The 20,276-nt window shown below is 37.6% G+C and overlaps 1 protein-coding gene across 4 annotated transcripts in view; it reads right to left on the reverse strand.

Moving 5' to 3' along the window:
• Window positions 1-4,206: 4,206 nt before the first annotated feature.
• The window catches only part of BTG4 (BTG anti-proliferation factor 4), a 113,857-nt gene continuing 97,787 nt past the window's right edge, over window positions 4,207-20,276 (reverse strand). For all 4 annotated transcript variants that reach the window (XM_077964282.1, XM_015115645.3, XM_077964283.1 and 1 more), the window contains 5 exons: window positions 17,800-17,883; window positions 7,997-8,195; window positions 7,388-7,525; window positions 6,597-6,795; window positions 4,207-4,699 (listed from right to left, as the gene is read on the reverse strand). In XM_077964282.1, coding sequence (XP_077820408.1) covers window positions 4,520-4,699; window positions 6,597-6,795; window positions 7,388-7,525; window positions 7,997-8,169 — 690 coding nt within the window. In that variant the 5' untranslated portion in view covers window positions 8,170-8,195; window positions 17,800-17,883 and the 3' untranslated portion in view covers window positions 4,207-4,519. The remainder of the gene's footprint in view (window positions 4,700-6,596; window positions 6,796-7,387; window positions 7,526-7,996; window positions 8,196-17,799; window positions 17,884-20,276) is intronic.

The following is a 20,276-nucleotide window of genomic DNA, read 5'->3' on the forward strand; positions in this document are numbered from 1 at the left end:
AAAATAAACAACACACTCAATTAGAAAATGGCCAGGAGACACACAGATATTTCATCAAAGAGGATATTCAGATGCCAAACGAGCACAAGATGTTCAACTTCGCTAGCCATGAGGGTCATGCAAATTAAAACCATATGAAGATATCCTACACACCCATCAGAATGGCTGAAATAAAAAATTATAACAATACCAAAGACTGATAAGTATGTGGAAAAGCTGAATCAGTCATACACTGCTGATGGGAACATAGAATGGCAGTTTCTTTAAAAACTAAGCATGCAACTACTATATGACCCATTAATTCCACTCATGTGTTTTTATTTCTCTGGAATACATGCCTATGTTCACACATTGTCTATACAAATGTTTGTAGTAGCTTTATTCCTAATATTCAGAAACAATTCAGTTGTTCTTTGACACGTAAATGGCTAAACCGTGGTTTGTCCATACCATGGAATACTACTCAGCAACAATAAGGAATAAACTACCAATACATGCAGCAACCTGGATGAATCTCCAAAGAACTATGCTTAGTGAAAAGAGCCAATCCCAAAAGGTTACCTACAGTATGATTAATTTATAACATTCTTGAGATGAGAAAATTAAAAGAACAGGGGAAAGATTAGTGGTTGCCAAGGGGTTAAGAAAGGGATGGGAGAGGGAGGAAGTGTGTGCAACTATAAAAGGGCAACAAGAGGAATTCTTGTGGTGATGGAAGTGTTCTGTATCTTGACTGTAGCAATGTCAATATCTGCTTGTGATACTGTACTAAAGTTTTGCAAAATGTTACCAAGGGGGAAAACTAGGTGAAAGAATGCATGGGATCTATGTTACTTCTTACAACTGCATGTGAATTTATAATTACCTCAAGATAAATTTTTTTAAAAAAAGAGAAGGCCAGGAACAGTGGCTCATGCCTGTAATCCCAGCACTTTGGGAAGCTGAAGCGGGAGGATCCCTTGAGCTCAGGAGTTCAAGGCCAGCCTCGGCAACATAGCGAGACCTCGTTCTCTACTAAAAGTTGAAAATTAGCCAGGCACCTGTAGTCCCAGCTACTCAGGAGGCTGAGGCAAGAGGATCACTCAAGCCAGGGAGTCAAGGCTGCAGTGAGCTAAGATTGCACCACTGCTCTCCAACCTAGGTGACAGGGTGAGACCTGATCTCAAAAAAGAAAGAAAATAAAAGAAAAATGGTACATGTTCATCATAGAAAATTTTCAAAATGTAGATTAGGAAGATCTAATTTGGTTATTATACAAATATACTAATAGATATGATAGTAATGTATTTAGGGGCTTTTCAAGTATATTGACTACTTTTAATCACAGTAAAAATATATAGTTGATTCTATTTTTTCCCCTACACATTTGCTCAGAGCCTCCTGAGAGGCTATAAAGGATTACACAGGGCTCAAATGTTCATAGATGGCTCCCTCTGAGCCAAACCCTAGCACATGGTGGAATTGGTTTCTTCTTGAGTACCGATTTGGAACAATTAATTGTAATGGTCATCTCAAGTACTATGCTACAAGAATTATGAGGCAATCTCTGAACCCAAATCAGAACATTGTGATTGACTAGCAGTGTCCATCAGCAGCATAGGGTTCAAGGGTACAGTGTCACCTCTGCTGGCTGGAAAATTTTTTAAACCAACCTTGCAGACTACAAGGGAAACTTTATTAATAAAACCCTCTGTGTAAAGGTTCTTGAAAGATCACTCATTCTTGTCATATCCAAATATTATGTTGCACTTTATATCTAGCAAGTATTATATACGGTTGATTTGTCTTTTTTTAGTCCAATAAATTGTACATGTAAAGACCAAACAACTTCAGATTTTTACAGCAATTAGTTCTCCATGCCCAGCCTAGAACACAGTACTTCTTACTCCGCTGAGAGAATGATCAACCAACAAGCATTATTTAATGCTGTGTATCAGATTATATATTAGGCAAGCGTTTAATCACCAATAAAGTCATCCAGTCTATAAATCTGCACACTGCTATATGCCAACGTTAAATGGGAATATGAAGTATCTGTACTCTGAAAACTCAGTCTATTGGGAGGATACTGATACCTATGAAATAATTATAATAGTTAAGTGCTCTTCTAGGGGCAGACAGAATGCTGTAAGGAACCCCTAACATATGACGACAAACTGGACTTGGGGATCAGGAAGTCTTCCTGGAAGAGATGGTATCTCAAGTGATACCCAAAGATCAAGAGTGAAGGGAGAACAATGAGGCAAGGTGAGAAGTATCCCAATCAAGAACACTTAAATACCAGAGTCCCTGGTAATCCCAGCACTTTGGGAGGCCAAGGTGGGTGGATCGCTTGAGGCCAGGAGTTCGAGACCAACCTGGCCAACATGGTGAAACACCGTCTCTACTAAAAATACAAAAATTACCCGGGCATGGTGGCGCACGCCTATAGTCCCAGCTACTCTGGAGGCTGAGGCAAGAGAATCACTTGAACCTGGGAGGCAGAGGTTGCAGTGAGCCGAGATCTCACCACTGAACTCCAGCCTGGGCAACAAAGTGAGACTCTGTCTTAAAGGAAACAAAAAAATAACAAGAAAATAAAAAACAGAGTCCAAAAGGAGAGTCGAGGTTAGGCTGAAAAGACATGCAAGAACTCAAGTCATTAAGACCAGAAACCGTACTCTAGAATTTGAATATTTTCCTGATTGAAACATTTTAAACTGAAGAGTAAAGATTACCTTAGGATGGGGAACAAGACCAGACAGGTAACTAATAACAATTGTCTGCACAAGGGTAGAAGGTAGGGAGGCAGAGAAAATGAAATGTTACCAGAAATTCTAACTTGATGGTTAAGGATTAAACTAAAGTACATTCACATACATGCTAGCATCCTAAAGCCTAATAATTACACCCATTGCTAGTAGTCTTATTTCTGCCCCATTTTCTGGAGACCGGAATTCACCCACACACGTACGGAGGCTGGCGAACATCATAACCACCTCCAGTGGATGGTTTGCTGAGGGGCCAGTAAACTAGTGTTGTGGTTACCTTGAGAAAAATCTGAAGAGGTTCACAACAACTCCCATACTATAGCAGAAAGCTCTTCAAGAGAGGACAAACTCATTTTTCAGCAGAGAAACTTGACCTCATATGCCATTAAGGATAAGTGAGTTTGTCCCACAAAATAATGCTGCTATGTGCCCTAATGAACCATCCATTTATAGAGAAAAAAAAAGAAAAGAAAAAATGATTACTAAGAGCTGCACCCAAAGTAATGAGGCTAGAATCAAGCCCCCTCTTCGTCAGCACTAGCTTGACTGCTGGCGTGTCCTGCCCGAGTTGGGACTCAAGGTCACAACTTTTTGCATCCACTCAGAGCCACTGGCCCAAAGCACAAGTCTACTCACAAGAGAACCAAGCTGTGACTGATCCAGTGCTACCAGCTTCCTGGATCCAGAACCACCTAACAGCAGAAATTCAGCAAGAAAACCAAGATGTAGGGAGAAGATACAAGTGACTGGAGAAGAGCAAAGTCTTAAAATGGAGATGAGAGAGGAGAAGGGGGGGATAAAATTTTGAAGTAGGAGAAAACAAAAAGAACAAGTCCCCTGCTGAAAGCACAGGAGGATGGAGTAAAAAGAGATAGAGAAGACACACCTACAAAACGTCTTAAGTGGAGATTAACAGGAACTGCCAGACAACGGCAAGGACCCAGCTGGGAACAAACAGCATGAGCAGGAATGGGTCCAGTCAACAAGGTTTTGGGAATTTTCTAACAACTAGAGACACAGAATTTAGAAGAGTCAAACTATTTTTGGCTAATAGAGTGAAGCTGGATTGTAGAATCTCCCTCCCTAATTTTAAAATCTATAAAATCTAACAAAGATAAAATTCACCAGCAGTAGCCTAACGGGCATTTCCTCATACCATAAACATCGAAAAGTAGCAGCCAAAACAATTCTCACTGCTATCAAATTTGTAGAGACACAGACTGCAGAGTCATCAACTTTCCCTCTAGCAAGTGGTAGAGGGTGAGGGGAGTAAGAATGAATGGTGGCCAGGCACAGTGGCTCACGCCTGTAATCCCAACACTTTGGGAGGCTGAGACAGGAGGATTGCTTGAGCTCAGGAGTTTGCGACCAGCCTGGGCAACATAGGGAGACCCCTTCTTTACAAAAAATAAACTTTTAAAAGTTTGTTTCTTGCAACGAACTGAACTAAGAAGCATTAAAAACACTGTACGTTTATTTAAACCATTACTTTTCATAATTCATTGAGTCTTATTACAGGTCAATATCTTCATTCTGTTACCTTACTGGGTACATTCACTAATGTTACATAAAACTTCATGTAAAATTAAATAAGAATTAAAAGTACAGCTAAGAACAGTCATGATCTGTATGAGAGGATTTACCATTGTGTACCCTCGTCCCTAATATGGTCATTTTTTGTTTCAGGGCCTCTCAACCTTAAATTCATTTTTATTTTAGAATAAAGGCGCTCCTCTGAGCTCTCGCCCACCATGTGCCCAGTCGCTGCGTCATTGGTGTATGTTGACCCAGTGGTACCTGTCCACCCGGTGCATAGAAGGCCTGTAACACTTAGGGTGCTTCTGCGAGCCATGGTAAGTGTTTCCCAGGAGGCCAACACGGCCATCCACCACATTCTTTTTGCGGGGGATTTGGAACCAAGATTGAAAGGGCTGTTTCAAGTTTTCAACCTGGGAAAAAAAAGCATAAAGATCTCTAATAAGCTAGCTGTAAGGACTAAATATGAACTCATAATTCAAAAGTCAAGCACTTCAAAAGCATAGGGAGCACAAATAAATAGAATCAAAAGTGCATAACCATCTTTGAAAAATTTTCTAGCACTTGGCAGGAACATAAGTCACTTTATACTGTACCTTTTTAAAAAGTTAACTAACTCAACTAAAAACTTTTTAATACGCTTATTCAAGTTTATGTTTATTCTTGAGTTGTCCCTCTCCCATCCCTACCTCACGCCTGCCAGCCTAATCCAAAACTGCATGTTCATGATCTCTGGGGCCACAGCCTAGAAATCTTCATTTTAAACACCTTAGATGACTGATACAGATGTTTTACAGATCACACTTTGAAAAGACATTGCTGTAAAAGGATAGAGCTGATTACAGGTCTGATCCCCAAATGAAAGAAGACCTTTCTAAAAATAAAAATAGAATTAAGGCAAATACCATAAATCCTCACTCAACAACCTCGATAGGTTCTTGGAAACTAATTTTAAGCTAAATGACATACAGCAGGACTTTGAATAACATAGTTTGGTTATAACACTGAGGAAAAAAATAGCTTTGTCATACATCATTTTAAAGTCACTGTTTCCAAGAAACTACCAATGACACAGATAGTTTAAAAAACTAGGGACAAAACATTTGCCAGAAATACGACAAGGGGTTAAAATCATTCCGGCATATAAAGAACCTATAATAATATATTAGAACTTCAAATAATGAATGGGTGAATAAGAGAAAATTTGTAAGAGAGTAGGTGCTAAAACATTTGGGCACATGGAATTTTTTAATGTTTAATTTCACAAATACTGTATTACATATGCATATCATGTTAATCAAATTATCTGTTTTTTTAAATGAGAATAGCCAATACCAGAAAAAAAAGGCAGAGCAGGCACTTTTACATACAGCTGGTGACACTACAAATAAATACAACTGTCTATATGGTGTTTCGGCTGCATATTAAAAACCAGTAAAATGTTCATACTCAGTGACCCAGTAGTTCTGTGCTTGAGAATCAAACCTCAAGAAACAACCTAAAATTCAGGCATCACCATACGAGTTATCAGTTTTTTAAAAAATACTACAACCATGTGGAAACAGTCTAGAATTCTGCCAATAATCAGTTACAAGGGAGGCAAATGAATATTAAAATTTCAATTGCTTTAACATTTAATACATAGGTGATTAAGAGAACCTACAAACAAATATATACATAAAGTGTTAACAAATTCTCTCTAGTTCAGTGTTTTTCAAATTGTGGGTCATGAAATCAATTTAGATGCTTGAAATCAAATGAATTTAATTGGAAGTACTGGGAGCATTGCTCCTAGTAAAGATAAACACTGTTTCAGGAAACTTTTTAAATGTAAATATGCATATCTTTCAATGCGTTATGGTTTAAAAAGAAGAAAAAATTAGTTGAGAAAAACTGCTCTAGTGACACAATGTATAGGCCTTTGACCTTTCCTAAATCCAAATTTTGTATAAATGCCATGGTATTTTCAATTGACCAAAAAAAAAAAAAACAAAGCTCACTAATCTTAATCTTTGATTCTGTAGGAATTTAAGTGGAAGGAAACCTGTGTGTCTTCAAATATTGTATGAAGAAATAGGACAATAAAAGATTATGTAGATATGTAGATCCTAAAAGCTCAGCCAAGAGTAGGGAATACATTGTGCAGTGAAGAAGACAGAAAAAGTTTTGCCAAAATATTAAGATTCTGGCTTTTAAAAATCTACAGTTTTGTTCTTTCCATGTTTTTTTGCTTCTTTGTTTTCATAATGAGTGCATTGTTTTTAGAATCAGATAGAAAAACGTATAGAAAAGAACTGGAACACACTTGACCTGATAAACACTCTTTGGATTGCTGACTTTAGGAATGACACGAGGTTCCTTGCTACAACTTTCTTCATCGCAGGAAGGGCCAGAGGAATCGTCTGATGAGGCTCTACTAACTGCATAACTGATTTGCTGATATAGTTCCCATTCCTCCCATCTGCCTTTAAAAGAAGCAACTGTAAATGGATGGTTTTTCTCACCATACCTAAGTAGGAAAAGAAATTTAAGTACTAATTAGGGATTCAACTTCCTACAAGTTTTGTCTCTAATCTTTCCAGGAGACAATATGCTAACTTATTTTAAAAGAGATTGCCTTAAAAAATTGAAGGACATTATGACCTTCACCTACTACACTGTTATAAATGAGGACATTCTATAAGAGTTATTTTGGTTAATTGTTCAGAAAAAAACAAAGACTAGTTTCTTTTGATTCAGTTAATGAACTGAATTGTCCCATGATAGATAACTCTACTTCCTTTCTGATATTGCCTATAACACTTATCTGTTATCAACCTACAGTTTGTAATAGATACTGTTACCAATCTATAGTTTGTAATAAGGTGCAGTGATTAAAGCCACATTTCAAATATTTTGCAAAATCATTGTGCTTTCCACCTCACCCACTTCGAATAGAAGTCTTCATTGTCTAACAGAAGTTTGCATCTAAAATCTTAACCAAGAAGTGTCCCTGCTGCTAACTCAAGGCTTTGGTGCATCATCTTTCATGAACTTATGTAAAGTTGTCTAACCTAAGGTTTCCAGGTATCACACAGCACACAAACTATGAGATTACTCACCTACAGCACACTTCAAAGGGATCTACCCATATGGTCATCTCCTTCGGAAGTCCCAGGTGAGAAAAATCCACATTACTCTCCACACATGCCCTTTCTAGAATGGGATCTTTATTCTGATTGTTGTTTATCCTGATGCACCTTTTTAAAAAATGAAGGGAGATGAAGACATGATGACAGGCACTTTAGCAGGAGAATCACATTATGCACATACCGTTCCAATACACATAGCTCCCATCTCACCCCCACCTTCCCCTCAGCCTCCTCCACTCTCCACTCTTACAAGTAAGACATCAACTTTTGATACAGTGGCTCAGAATGTATGTTGCATCAGTAAGTCACAAAATTAGTTTACTGGCTATTCACAGCTTATCTTTCATGGCAAACACAAATTAAAAATTGTTTAATCTACCTCACGTAAGGGGCTTTGCTCTGTTGTTTCCAGCCAAAGTGTCATCTACTATGTCTCCTCCTTTCAATTCCACGTTCAAACAAATGAACCCATAAAACTTTCGTTACTTAAATGCTGAAAACAAGATCACTCCATTTTCCTAGGAGCTGGCTGTTGTTTGGTGATTGCTTCCCTTTGCCATCCCACATACTAGCTCTCACCTGAAGGCTTGCCCTTTAGAAGGGCAATCAGAGTGCCAGTGACTTCTGTATGTTTCAAACAAGATCGTCATCAGCTTTTCTGCAAAGTCTTCTATTTGCTGTTTACTTAGTTTATCATGTTTTTTCACCAATCTTGTGACAAAGAAAACTGTTGTTGCAATTTCATCTCTCATGATTCAAGAAAAATAGATAAGGAGGTCTGAATCATTAAAAGGAAGAAGAAATAGAAAGAAATGTTTAACTTAATATCAATACTTAATTGCCATTTGGAAATTTTACATACCTTAAATTTAAAACCGAGATAATTTGCTAGAAAGAAGTCCTTAGTAAACTAGGTAAGTACATGAACACTATCAATTAACATAACAGCCAAGAACAGCAGTTCCTCAAATAGCCCAGTTTTAAAGGTTTTCAAAGGAAAAAAAGTCTTTAAAATTTTAAAGTATTTAAGTAATAACTGAAACATCACTGTGCAACTTAAAAAAGATCCTGGTATGGGATAGTAATTACCTCAAGCATCACGTTTTAAAGATATATTAACAAAGAGCAAAATATTTCAGGAGAGAGTAATTCCAAAATGTGCCTCACAAGTTGCATGCTTTAAGAATAATCAAACACATTATACTTGCCAACAAAAGCCCTTTAGCCCCCAAGAAAAGTGGATAAGAGTTAAAAGACCAACTGCACCATCCCTCATGTTTCCAACTCTCACCCACACCTGTTCGTGAGTTTGAGGCTGAAGTTTATATAAGCCTGGGCCCTAAAGGCTGATGGGTGCTTCACCTTACACAGGTGCTGCCTATTGAGATAATCATATAGCTTTTTCATATGCCAATCTGGTCTCCATCCAATTGCTCCTTGGCATAAGTGGAGTGGGTTCTCTATTTGAAGTGTTTTCAAACTGGATCTATATTTTCTATTTTGCTATTATAATCTTATCTTTTATAACACAGAGAATCAAGCGTTCTTCTGTATCCTAATATCGCACATTCCAATGATGTCATCTCTAACTTAGCTGTCAACATATTAAGGAATTTTGCCTTAGATTTCTTACAAAACTTGTTAAGACAACTTTGAGCAGCTGTTATGTTGACGACACTTTTTTTTACTAAAGGGTTTATTTGTAGGATAAGCAGAAGAGATCTGAGTTTAACCTCACCAGTTCTCAGAGGGTGGGGGTCAGTGACCATGTGATCTGGACTCACTGTGTTTCTTGTTAAAAATTCAGATTCTTGGCCGGGTACTGTGGCTCATACCTATAATCCCAGCACTTTGGAAGGCCGAGGAAGGTGGATCACCTGAAGTCAGGAGTTAGAGATCAGCCTGGCCAACATGGTGAAACCCCATCTCTCCTAAAAATACAAAAATTATCCAGGCGTGGTGGCATGTACCTGTAGTCCCATCTACTCAGGAGGCTGAGGCAGGATAATTGCTTGAACCCGGGAGGCGGAGGATGCAGTAAGCCAAGATCACACCACTGCACTAGACTGGGTGACAGAGCAAGACTCTGTCTCAAAAAAAAATTAAAATTAAATTTAAAAATTCACATTCTCCCACCTTATTTCAGATCTGCTGAAGCAATGCCTCTCAAGGTAAGGCCTGGCAATCAGTATTTAGCAAGTTCTCCCAGGTGATTCTAATACCCACTAAGCGTTGAGAAGCATCACACCTGACATACATTAAGTCTTTAACGCTCAGGATTAGTGATCATTCAGTTTCTTCATTAGCGAAAAGGAATTCACTGTCTCACAAGGAAGTCCATTTCATTTCTAAAAAGCTCCAAATAACAGCCAGACCTTCCTTTCTGTGTGGAGGCGAATTTACCTCCAATTTTCCTGTATGTGCAGCCTAGTTTTTCCTTCTGGAACTACACCAATCGTGTCTAATGTTCCACCACATGATGACATTTCAAATACTAGCTACTCAGCCTCCCTCAGCCTTCTCTTTGTGGAGCCTAAATAGTCTCAGCTTTTTGACAGTTTTTCCTATAGACTCACTCACCATGCTGGGTACTCACATCACAGTGAGTGTCAGGTGTGTGAGTAATCCCCTTCTTTCCAGCGTGGGGCTCAGACTTGCACACAATGCTCCAGGTGTGCTCCACCCCTAAAGACTAGCACGGGCTGTTGCTTCCCTCCCTCTGAATACTGTATTCCAGAACACAACCTCAGGTGGCTTTTACCTTGTTGGCAGTGACATCACACCACGGACTCATATTGAACTTGCAAGTACTCTTTTTCACTAATGCTATCATTTTGTCATATCTTTCCATTCCTGCACAATACAAAGTTTAAAAATATGGGCATTAAGATCGGATAGATTTGGGTATGAATTGCAACTTTAGGACTCACCATCTGTGTAACCTTGGGCAACTTAATTTTCTGCTTGTGAAATGGGAGATACAATAGCGATCTCATAAGATTGTAGTTAAGATTGTAATAGATAACATTAGAGCGCTTGTTCTTGAGCTGGGCAGAGAGCCTCATGCCTGTAATGCAAACACTTCGGGCCCAGGCGAAAGGATCACTTGAGGTCAGGGGTTTGAGGTCGGCCTGGGCAACTCAGTAAGACCCCTGTCTCTACAAAAATTTTAAAAGTCAGCTTGGTGTGGCATGTGTCTGTAGCCGTAGCTACTCGAAGGCTGAGGTGGGAAGATCACTTGAGCCCAGGAGTTTGAGGCTGCCATAAGCTATGAGCTATGATTGTGTCACTGCACTCCAGCCTGGGCAACAGAGCAAAGACCCTGTCTCAAAAAAAATTAAAAAAACCTTTCACTAGTGATGAACTGAGATGAAATACATATATTAGGTAGTATGCTGGTTATTGTAATGTCTTTGATGCTTGAGAGGTATAAGAAATGTTTAAGTATGAGGATTATCAAAGTTGGTTAAGGATACAAAAATAGAAGAAATTAGTTCTAGTATTCTAGTATAGTAGACAAATTATAGGTAACAATTGTATATTTCAAAATAGCTAGAAGATTTGTAATGTTCTCAACACAAAGAAAAGATAAATGTTTGAGGTAATGGATATCCCAATTACCTTATTTGATCATTATACATTATATACAAGTATTAAAATATTACATGTACCCCCAAAATACATACAACTATTATATATCAATTTTTAAAACTTGTTTAAAAGGACTGTGAAATGGATGGCTGATCATCTTGATATCTAAGAATATGATTTAAGATTTAATTAAGATTAATTTAATTCAATTCAGTACATATTTAAATATCTGTGTACCCAGAACATATTAAAATAAACAAACATGAAAGTAGGACCTTAATAATCTTCCAACTCCATAGTCTCTTGTTTGTTTCAACTGTCCATGACATAGTTCTCATTCCTCTTCCTCGGTGGCTGGGGTACCCAAACTGTTGCACCTTGGAATCACCTGAAGATCTTTTAAAAATACTGACGTCTGCCTCCTATCCCTTACCCAGACATTTTTTTTTTTTCCGATAGAGATGGGGTCTCCCTATGTTGCCCAGGCTGGTCTTGAACTCCTGGGCTCAAGGAACCCTCCTGCCTTGGCCTCTCAAAGTGCTAGGATTCACAGGTGTGAACCGCTACGCCGGGTCAAGACATTCTGACTTAATTGGTATAGAGTGCAACCTACACATCAGGATTTTTTAAAGTTCCCCAAGCGATTCTAATGTGCAGCAAAGGTGGAAATCATTAAGATAGATACCGCCTTAGCTGTGAAGAAGATTTTAAACTTATTTTACACTTTTGATTGCTTAATAATGCCTTAAGTTTAACAGATTATTAGGACAAATTTGCATCATTTATTCTCATATTTTCTAGCAATTTGCTGGGGTAAATTTTGCAAAGATTATTTTTTAAAATTTGTGTTAGAAGGGACAAAGCTGAAAATTAGGGTAACTCCTTGTATGCTGCTGAAATTTTGCTTCTGAACTAAAGGCAACAGATGCATTAACACAAAATTTTTTTCTTTTCAAATGGCTAGTTTGCATTTACAATAATAGAATGGTGCCAGGTGTTTTTATAATTCTTTCATGACTTCATCTTCCCATTGACAAACCGTTCCCTTGCACTTTGAGTTGGTGAAGTACATGAATGTGGTTTTGAACCCTCTCCTAGCATTATTTTCTGCAACAGGCCCAGGCAGGCCTTGCAAGTTATGAATAGAACGGTAGAATAACAATGTACTTAGATTTCAGGAAAGAACAATCAAATAAAAAGTAAACATCACAGAAGATTTCCTTCGGTTACTTGTTTATGACTTGAAACACGTTATTTAAATCACCTCCTTTACATTGATGACAACTACACCTTCTGTTTTAATTAACACTCAGTGACTATTTACTGACCACCTACTTCACAGACACTATTAGTGGGGCTGGGGGTAAAATCAAAATTCAACTTTCCTTTCAAGAGGCTTATTATCTAGAGAGGGAAATCAAATATATACACAAGCGATGACTTGGATGTAAAGTTTGGGAAATGAAATACTCAAAATTTACTCCAAGTTTCAAACACTAGTAACCAAGAGATTAATGTTATCATTGAAAGAATGAAGTTCAGTGGAAGAGTCAGTATAAAACAAATGGTGATTCATTCAGATTGAGGTATACTGAGCTTTCAACGGCAATTAAATACCCAAGTAGTAATGTCCACTGACAAGATGTTAGAATTTAGCAGAAAAACCAACCTGGTCTGGCCTAAGCCAATCCCAGAGCTAAGTAGAAGAGAAAATTACTGCTGAAATTTGACAACTCTCCCACTATCCTTCTGTCATGTCTAAAATTCTCATTATAAGACATTTATTCCCTTGCTTAAAACCTTGTCTTTCAAGGATTTTTTTTTTTTTTTTTTTTGAGATGGAGTCTTGCTCTGTCACCCGGGCTGGAGTGCAATGGCCGGATCTCAGCTCACTGCAACCTCTGCCTCCCGGGTTTACGCCATTCTCCTGCCTCAGCCTCCTAAGTGACTGGGACTACAGGCGCCTGCCACCACGCCCGGCTAATTTTTTGTATTTTTTTAGTAGAGACAGGGTTTCACCGTGTTAGCCAGGTTGGTCTCCATCTCCTGACCTCGTGATCCGCCCGTCTCGGCCTCCCAAAGTGCTGGGATTACAGGCTTGAGCCACCGCGCCCGGCCTCAAGGATTTCTTTTTGAAAATGTCCAATGAGCTATCCATAGTAGAGCAACAGGATGGTGTTCTGTTTGGGTGAGGGGATTATGTCTGGGTGAAGAACCACAGAAAACAAGAAATAAGAGGTTCTGGCCATTTGGAGAACAGAAAGGCGATGAAGCAGCATAGACATATTTTACTTCCTATTATGCCTGTAACAGAGAATCAAATAGTATAAAATATGAATATGACTGACATGACCTTGTACAAGTAATAGTTTCTAGAATTGCATTCTTCATTTTAAAATGAGGAAATTCAACTTGATGGCTAAGGAATAGTGAAGCCCCAAAGTTCATTGATGAAGGTAAAACTCAAAAATCTGGTTCTACATTTGTCTTCTTGGTTTTAGCTAAACTTCACTTATAAAATGAAAATATTTATGCTTATAAAAGTTTAAAAATAGACAAAGAAGTTTTAAAATATCATCTGAATTGAATATTAAATTTGCTGAACTTGTGATGTAATAACCAGTCTTATCATAACCCCATTTCATTTCTTTAACTTCCCTCCTTAAACTACAAGTTATATCCCTAGGCTCACCCATTCATTCACAAATACATGTTATTGCCAAAGAGGGGAAAGGTATAGAAGTTTTAGCAAAAGTCTACTTCTGACAGAAAGTATTTTTTTAACAACAGCAAGCAAGTAGCACTATTTTATAAAACAATGAACTGATTCTGTAACCCACACATAAACTCAGTTCCACTATGGTCAAGCCACATAAAAGGAAGTTACATTAATTGCTGAAACAAAATTGCATTTCCCAAAACATTATCTAATAAAATTCTACAGCCATACAATGTTGATTTGAACTCAAAAGAAATTAATTTTTGTGTAGCCTGATCAAAGTAAAATTCCTTTACCTATAATACTATGCAAGTGTTTTATCTGCCACAAGCTTCTTCCAATTTGTATTTTCTATTTAGATTATTGAGCATTCACAATGTAAGTGGCATTATTTGAAAGACCACAAAAAATACATGCATATATATAACGTTTCAAGTTAGAAACAAGATAACTCCTATTCAACATAGTACTGCAAGTCCTGGCCAGAGCTATCAGGCGAGAGAAAAAAATAAAAGGCATCTGAATTGGAAAAGTAGAAGTCAAATTATCTCTGTTCACTGACAATATGATTGTATACCTAGAAAACCCTAAAGACTCCTCTAGAAGACTCCTTGACCTGATTAACAACTTCAGTAAAGTCTCAGGATACAAAATCAATGTACAAAAACCAGCAGCATTTCTACAAACAGTAACATTGAAGCTGAGAACCAAATTAAGAATCCAATCCCACTTAGGATAGCCACAAAAAAGAGCAAAATACCTCGGAATACATTTAACCAAGGAGGTGAAAGATCTCTACAAGGAGAACTACAAAACACTGATGAAAAAAATTGCAGATGATACAAATAAATGGAAAAACATTCCATGCTCATGAACTGGAAGAATTAATATGGTTAAAATAACAATATTACCCAAGCAATCTACAGATTCAGTGCAATCCCTATCAAATTACCAACCTTATTTTTCAAAGAATTAGGAAAAACAATTCTAAGGTTCATATGGAACAACCAAAAAAAGCCCAAATAGCCAAGGAACTCCCAAGCGACAAGAACAAAGTCAAAGGCATTATATTGCCTGACTTCAAATTATACTAAAAGGCTATAGTAACTAAAATAGCATGGTCCTGGTACAAAAATAGACCCAGAGATTAATGGTACAGTATGGGGTTCTCTAACTTAGAAACAAAGCTACATATATACAACCAATTGATCTTCAATTAAAGTTAACAAAAATAAACAATGGGAAATAGACATCCTATTCAATAAATGATGCTGGAAAAACTGGCTAGCCATATGCAGAAGACTGAAACTAAATCCCCATCTCTTAACGTATACAAAATTAACTGTAGATGGATTAAAGACATAAATGTAAAACTATAAAAACCAAAACTATAAAAATCCTAAAAGAAAACCTAGGAAAAACCCTTATGGACATTGGCTTAGGCAAATAATTCATGATGAAGATTCCAAACACAAATGCAATAAAAATGAAGATAGGGAAATAGGACATAAACCAAAAGTTTCTGCACAGCAAAACAAATAATCAATAGGATAAAAACACAACCCACAGAATGGAAGAAAATATTTACAAATTATACCTCCAACAAAGAATTAGTATTCAGAATCTACAGGAAATTCAAACAACTCATCAAACAAAAAACAAACCAATTGAAAACGGGGCAAAGAACATGAACAGGTATTTCTCAAAAGAAGAAATACAAACAGCTAACAAACATATGAAAAAATGCTCAACATCACTAATCATCAGAGAAATGCAAATTAAAACCACATTGAGATACCATCTCACTCCAGTCAGAATGGCTTTTATTAAAAAGTCAAAAAGCAACAGATGTTGATGTGTATGCAGAGAAAAGGGAATACTCACACACTGTTGGTGGGAATGTAAATTAATTCAACCTCTATGGAAAACAGTATAGAGATATCTCAAAGAACTGAAAATAGAACTATCATTGGACCCAGTGATCCCACTACTGGGTATCTACCCAAAGGAAAAGAAATCATTATATTAAAAAGATACCTGTACTTGTGTATTTATTGCAGCACCATTTACAATTAGAGCAAAGTCATGGAATCCACCTAAATGTCTACCAACTGTCGATTGGATAAAGAAAATATAGTGTATATATACAGCATGGAATACTACATAATCATAAAAAAAGAATGAAATCATGTCCTTTGCAGCCACATGGATGGAGCTGGAGGCCATTACCCCAAGTGAACTAACCCAGAAGCAGAAAATAAAATATTACATATTCTCACTTGTAAGTGGGAGCTAAACAAATGGTACATGTAGAAATGAAGATAGAGAAAATAGACTCTGGGGAGTCCAAAGGGGACGGTTGAAAAATTACCTACTGGGGGCCGGGCGCGGTGGCTCAAGCCTGTAATCCCAGCACTTTGGGAGGCCGAGACGGGCGGATCACAAGGTCAGGAGATCGAGACCATCCTGGCTAACACGGTGAAACCCCGTCTCTACTGAAAAAATACAAAAACCTAGCCGGGCGAGGTGGCGGGCGCCTGTAGTCCCAGCTACTCGGGAGGCTGAGGCAGGAGAATGGCGTGAACCTGGGAGGCGGAGCTTGCAGTGAGCTGAGATCCGGCCACTGCACTCCAGTCTGGGCGACAAAGCGAGACTCTGTCTCAACAACAAAAAAAAAAAAAAAGAAAAAAGAAAAATTACCTACTGGATATAATGCCTAATATTGGGGTGATAAGTACAGCAGAAGCCCAATACCCAATATTATGCATGTAATACCCATGTACCAAACAAGAATATGTACCCCTTAAAAAAAAGAAACCAAGATAACTTACTAAAAATAATTCAGAGTGTAAGAAAATGTTCCTATGTACAACACTGTATACTAATATGATAAACGTGTGTATGTATCCGCACTCTATACCGTTATAGTAAAATGCTGAATTCAAAACGCAATTAGAATATAAGAGAATAATACTCTCTTACTAATGGAACATACTAATTTTAGAGTGACTATATTAAGTGCCAAAGGTATTACAGAAGAGAAAGGATCAGGAAGAACTAAAGGGACTAGGGAAGATTTTACCTAGGAAGTAGAATTTGAGCTTGATATTTCAACAAACTGTAAAGGAGCTAAGAGCAGGAAGGACAATGTGAACTTTACTACATGTAAGCATGATAAAATCCTTGAGATATATTCTATGAATATAGAGGAAATAAAGATAACAAATGAGGATTATGTAAATTTTTCAACTAAATATAAGTTTCCCACTTAAAATAAAAAAAAAAAAAAAAAAAAAAGGCTTAAGTGCCAAATAAGGACAGTGGAAATAAAAACAAGAGTAAGTAGACACAGAGTGATGTCTAAGAGGATGGCATAAAGTATTTTCATTCTTGTAAATCAATTAATTAACAGGATAATCAGTCCATTTTCTCCTTGTGGCTTAATAGAATTACAGAATACACCCTAGAGCTCTTAAGAAGGAGAAAGTATATTAACTTTCTTCAACTGTGCATTCAGACCACTAACTAGCTTACTGAAACCTTAAAATTACTTTTATAAACCTGAAAATCTGTGTGAGGGTTTTTGTTTGTTGGTTGCTTGGTTTTTTTGTTTGTTTGTTTGTTTTGGGGTTTTTTTGGTTTTTATTTTTAAGAGAGATGACAGAGGCCAATCAGTACTGGGACAAGGCCAGGAAAGTTCATCTCTTTAGTTCTAACCTAGAGAAGATCATTGATCCTTCATTAACTCAATGAATAAAGCCCTGGACAAAAAAAATCTGGTAGAGCCAATCCAATCATCTGCTGCCTATGGCTAATTCTTTACTGACCAAACCAAACCTTGGTGGTGCCAATGCAGCAGATTCTCTTGAATTCCTAAGTGTATGAATTTTAAAACAGCTTGGTTTTTGTGAGAGTCCTCTCTTCCGTTTCCTGTGGGCTAACCCTTCCCAAGATTTACTTCTTCCTGTCAGCCCCTGAAGAGGAGAGGGATCCTCTCAGATTTGATCCTGAGCCTTCTGTTTTCCTCATTCTATTCTCTATTCGAGATTAATATATTGCTGTCATCACTTACTCTGGCGTCCTTGATAGCAGGGACTGGTAGGTCAACGAAGAATCAGCCAGCAGACCTTTCTTGGAGAACTCCTCGTGACTTCAACTATCAAGAGGATAAAAGAGCTTCAGTCTCTTTTCAGTTCTGGTCTCCTGCCAGGGTTCTAACTCCACATATCTAACTCCACCACAATATTCTTCCATGACCTAAAACTAAACATGCCTACACCTAAAATCACAATTATTCTCTGACTAGATTTCCCCCTCAACACCTCTACTTGTCATCGAAGTCTGGAAGTTAATCTTATTCTGTTTGTTCACTTGAACCAGTTACCAACCAAGTTATGCAAAGTTTCCTTCGCAAAGTTTCTCTCTTCATCCCGTATTTTCTACATCACCTCATACTGAAATTTACTAACCTCGTAAATGGTCTTTCAGTCTCCTCTGTCTGTCCCTCTTCTAATCTATGCTACTTTATGAATCCTTGTAAAACAACACATTTTATGCATCTGGGGCTCCTTGAGCCAAATAATGAAATTGAAACTCCTTGGGCTTTTTTTTTTTTTTTTTTTTTTGTGAACTTCATAGAAATGTATGAGTAGGCAGGTAAGTAGGATCATGGAGGACTTTAAATGTTAAAGTCCTCTTTAATCTTGTTTCCCCAATGGGAACACACTCATTGCTTTTCCAATTGGCCTCATACATTACAATCTCCATAAATTTGCTTGTGTTTTTCCTTCACAAATCGCTCCTGCTACCAAAACATTCCCTCTTCATCTCTAGTATTTTTGCTTCTAGGCTCAGTTCAATCTCATCTTTTCCATAGAGACTTCTCTGTGTCCTAACCTTTGATAATTTTCCTTTTCCTTTTTCCTAAATGTTGGCAATAATGAAGTTTGTATTAGTCATCAGGATTCCTGAAGCACTTTTTCATATAACCATCTTCATACTAAATAATTATATATAATATAAATAGAATATGTAACACAAACATGTGTTCTTAATCTATTACTATAAGTTATATTAATATTAAGATATATTCATATTACATACTAATATAATTAACATATTAATTATCTATATATACACACATTGTCCATCTTACCAAGTAGACCACATAAATCCCTAGAGATTGTTCTCTAAAGATGGAAAATATGCAAACTGCTCCTACTGAAGCCATAACTAAGAGCTTTGGCAACTTTAACTATAAAGACTATTTTGTTAGACTGCTTATGATTTACCTGAAAGATAAATTAACATTTTATACTGAAAGCAACAGTATTGATTAATCAATAAATATAAGCAAGAAGCTAATTAAGAATCTGGTGCACTCTTACTAATGAGAGTACAATAAAATGGAACTAGAAATATGGAATTATAAAAACTGCTGGCAGTTCATTTTAGCTCAAAAGAAAATCTCCTCCCATAAATAGATTCAATGATTTTTAGTTCTTCAAAGGCACTGAATTGACTTCAATTTAGTCTTGCTTCAACATATAAACTAGTTTCTAGGTATACTATCATGAAGGTTAATAATCTGACATTTATTGGTCTATAAACCAAGATATGGTTTTATATTTCCTACAAGTAATATAAAAACAGGTTTAGGCCGGGTGCAGTGGCTCACTCCTGTAATCCTAGCACTGTGAGAGGCCAAGTTCTGGCGGGGGCGGGGGGTGGATCACCTGAGGTCAGGAGTTCGAGACCAGCCTGGCCAACACAGTGAAACCCCATCTCTACAAAAATTACAAAAAATTAGCCAGGCATGGTAGTGGCTGCCTATAATACCAGCTACTCAGGAGTATGAGGCAGAAGAATCGCTTGAACCCAGGAGGCGGAGGTTGCAGTGAGCCAAGACCACGCCACTGCACTCCAGCCTGGGCAATAAGAGCAAAACTCTGTTCCAAAAAAAAAAACAGGTTTAAAAAGAAACTGCTAAAATCCAGTAATTTCTAATTAGTCTAATTCTTCATTTCTTCCTCTTCCAATAACATCCTTCAAAAGCTGTGGGAGATGGTGAGTTTGTATATATTGAAGGGAGGGATATGTTGTCTCCATTGTCTCCATTTTTCTTTTTCTTTTTCTTTTTTTTGAGACAGAGTCTTGCTCTGTCACCCAAGCTGGAGTGTAGTGGCACAATCTCGGCTCACTGCAACCTCTGCCTCCCAGGTTCAAGCGATTCTCCCACCTCAGCCTCCCAAGTAGCTGGAACCACAGGCGCACACCACCACGCCACCTAATTTTTGTATCTTTAGTAGAGACAGGGTTTCACTATGTTGGCCAGGATGGTCTCTACCTCTTGACTTCATGATCCGCTCGCCTTGGCCTCCCAAAGTGTTGGGATTACAGGTGTGAGCCAACACGCCTGGCCCACTCCACCTTTTCTAATTGCCAATTCCCATCAATCTAGTCTTGTATCTAGAAGTGGTAAATTAAGTCAACATAAATGTGCCAAAGCTAAAGCAGAAGGTATTTGTTTTCTATACTCTTCTTGGTTTC

Source organism: Macaca mulatta, chromosome 14 (assembly GCF_049350105.2).
Source record: "Macaca mulatta isolate MMU2019108-1 chromosome 14, T2T-MMU8v2.0, whole genome shotgun sequence".
Taxonomy (NCBI): domain Eukaryota; kingdom Metazoa; phylum Chordata; class Mammalia; order Primates; family Cercopithecidae; genus Macaca; species Macaca mulatta.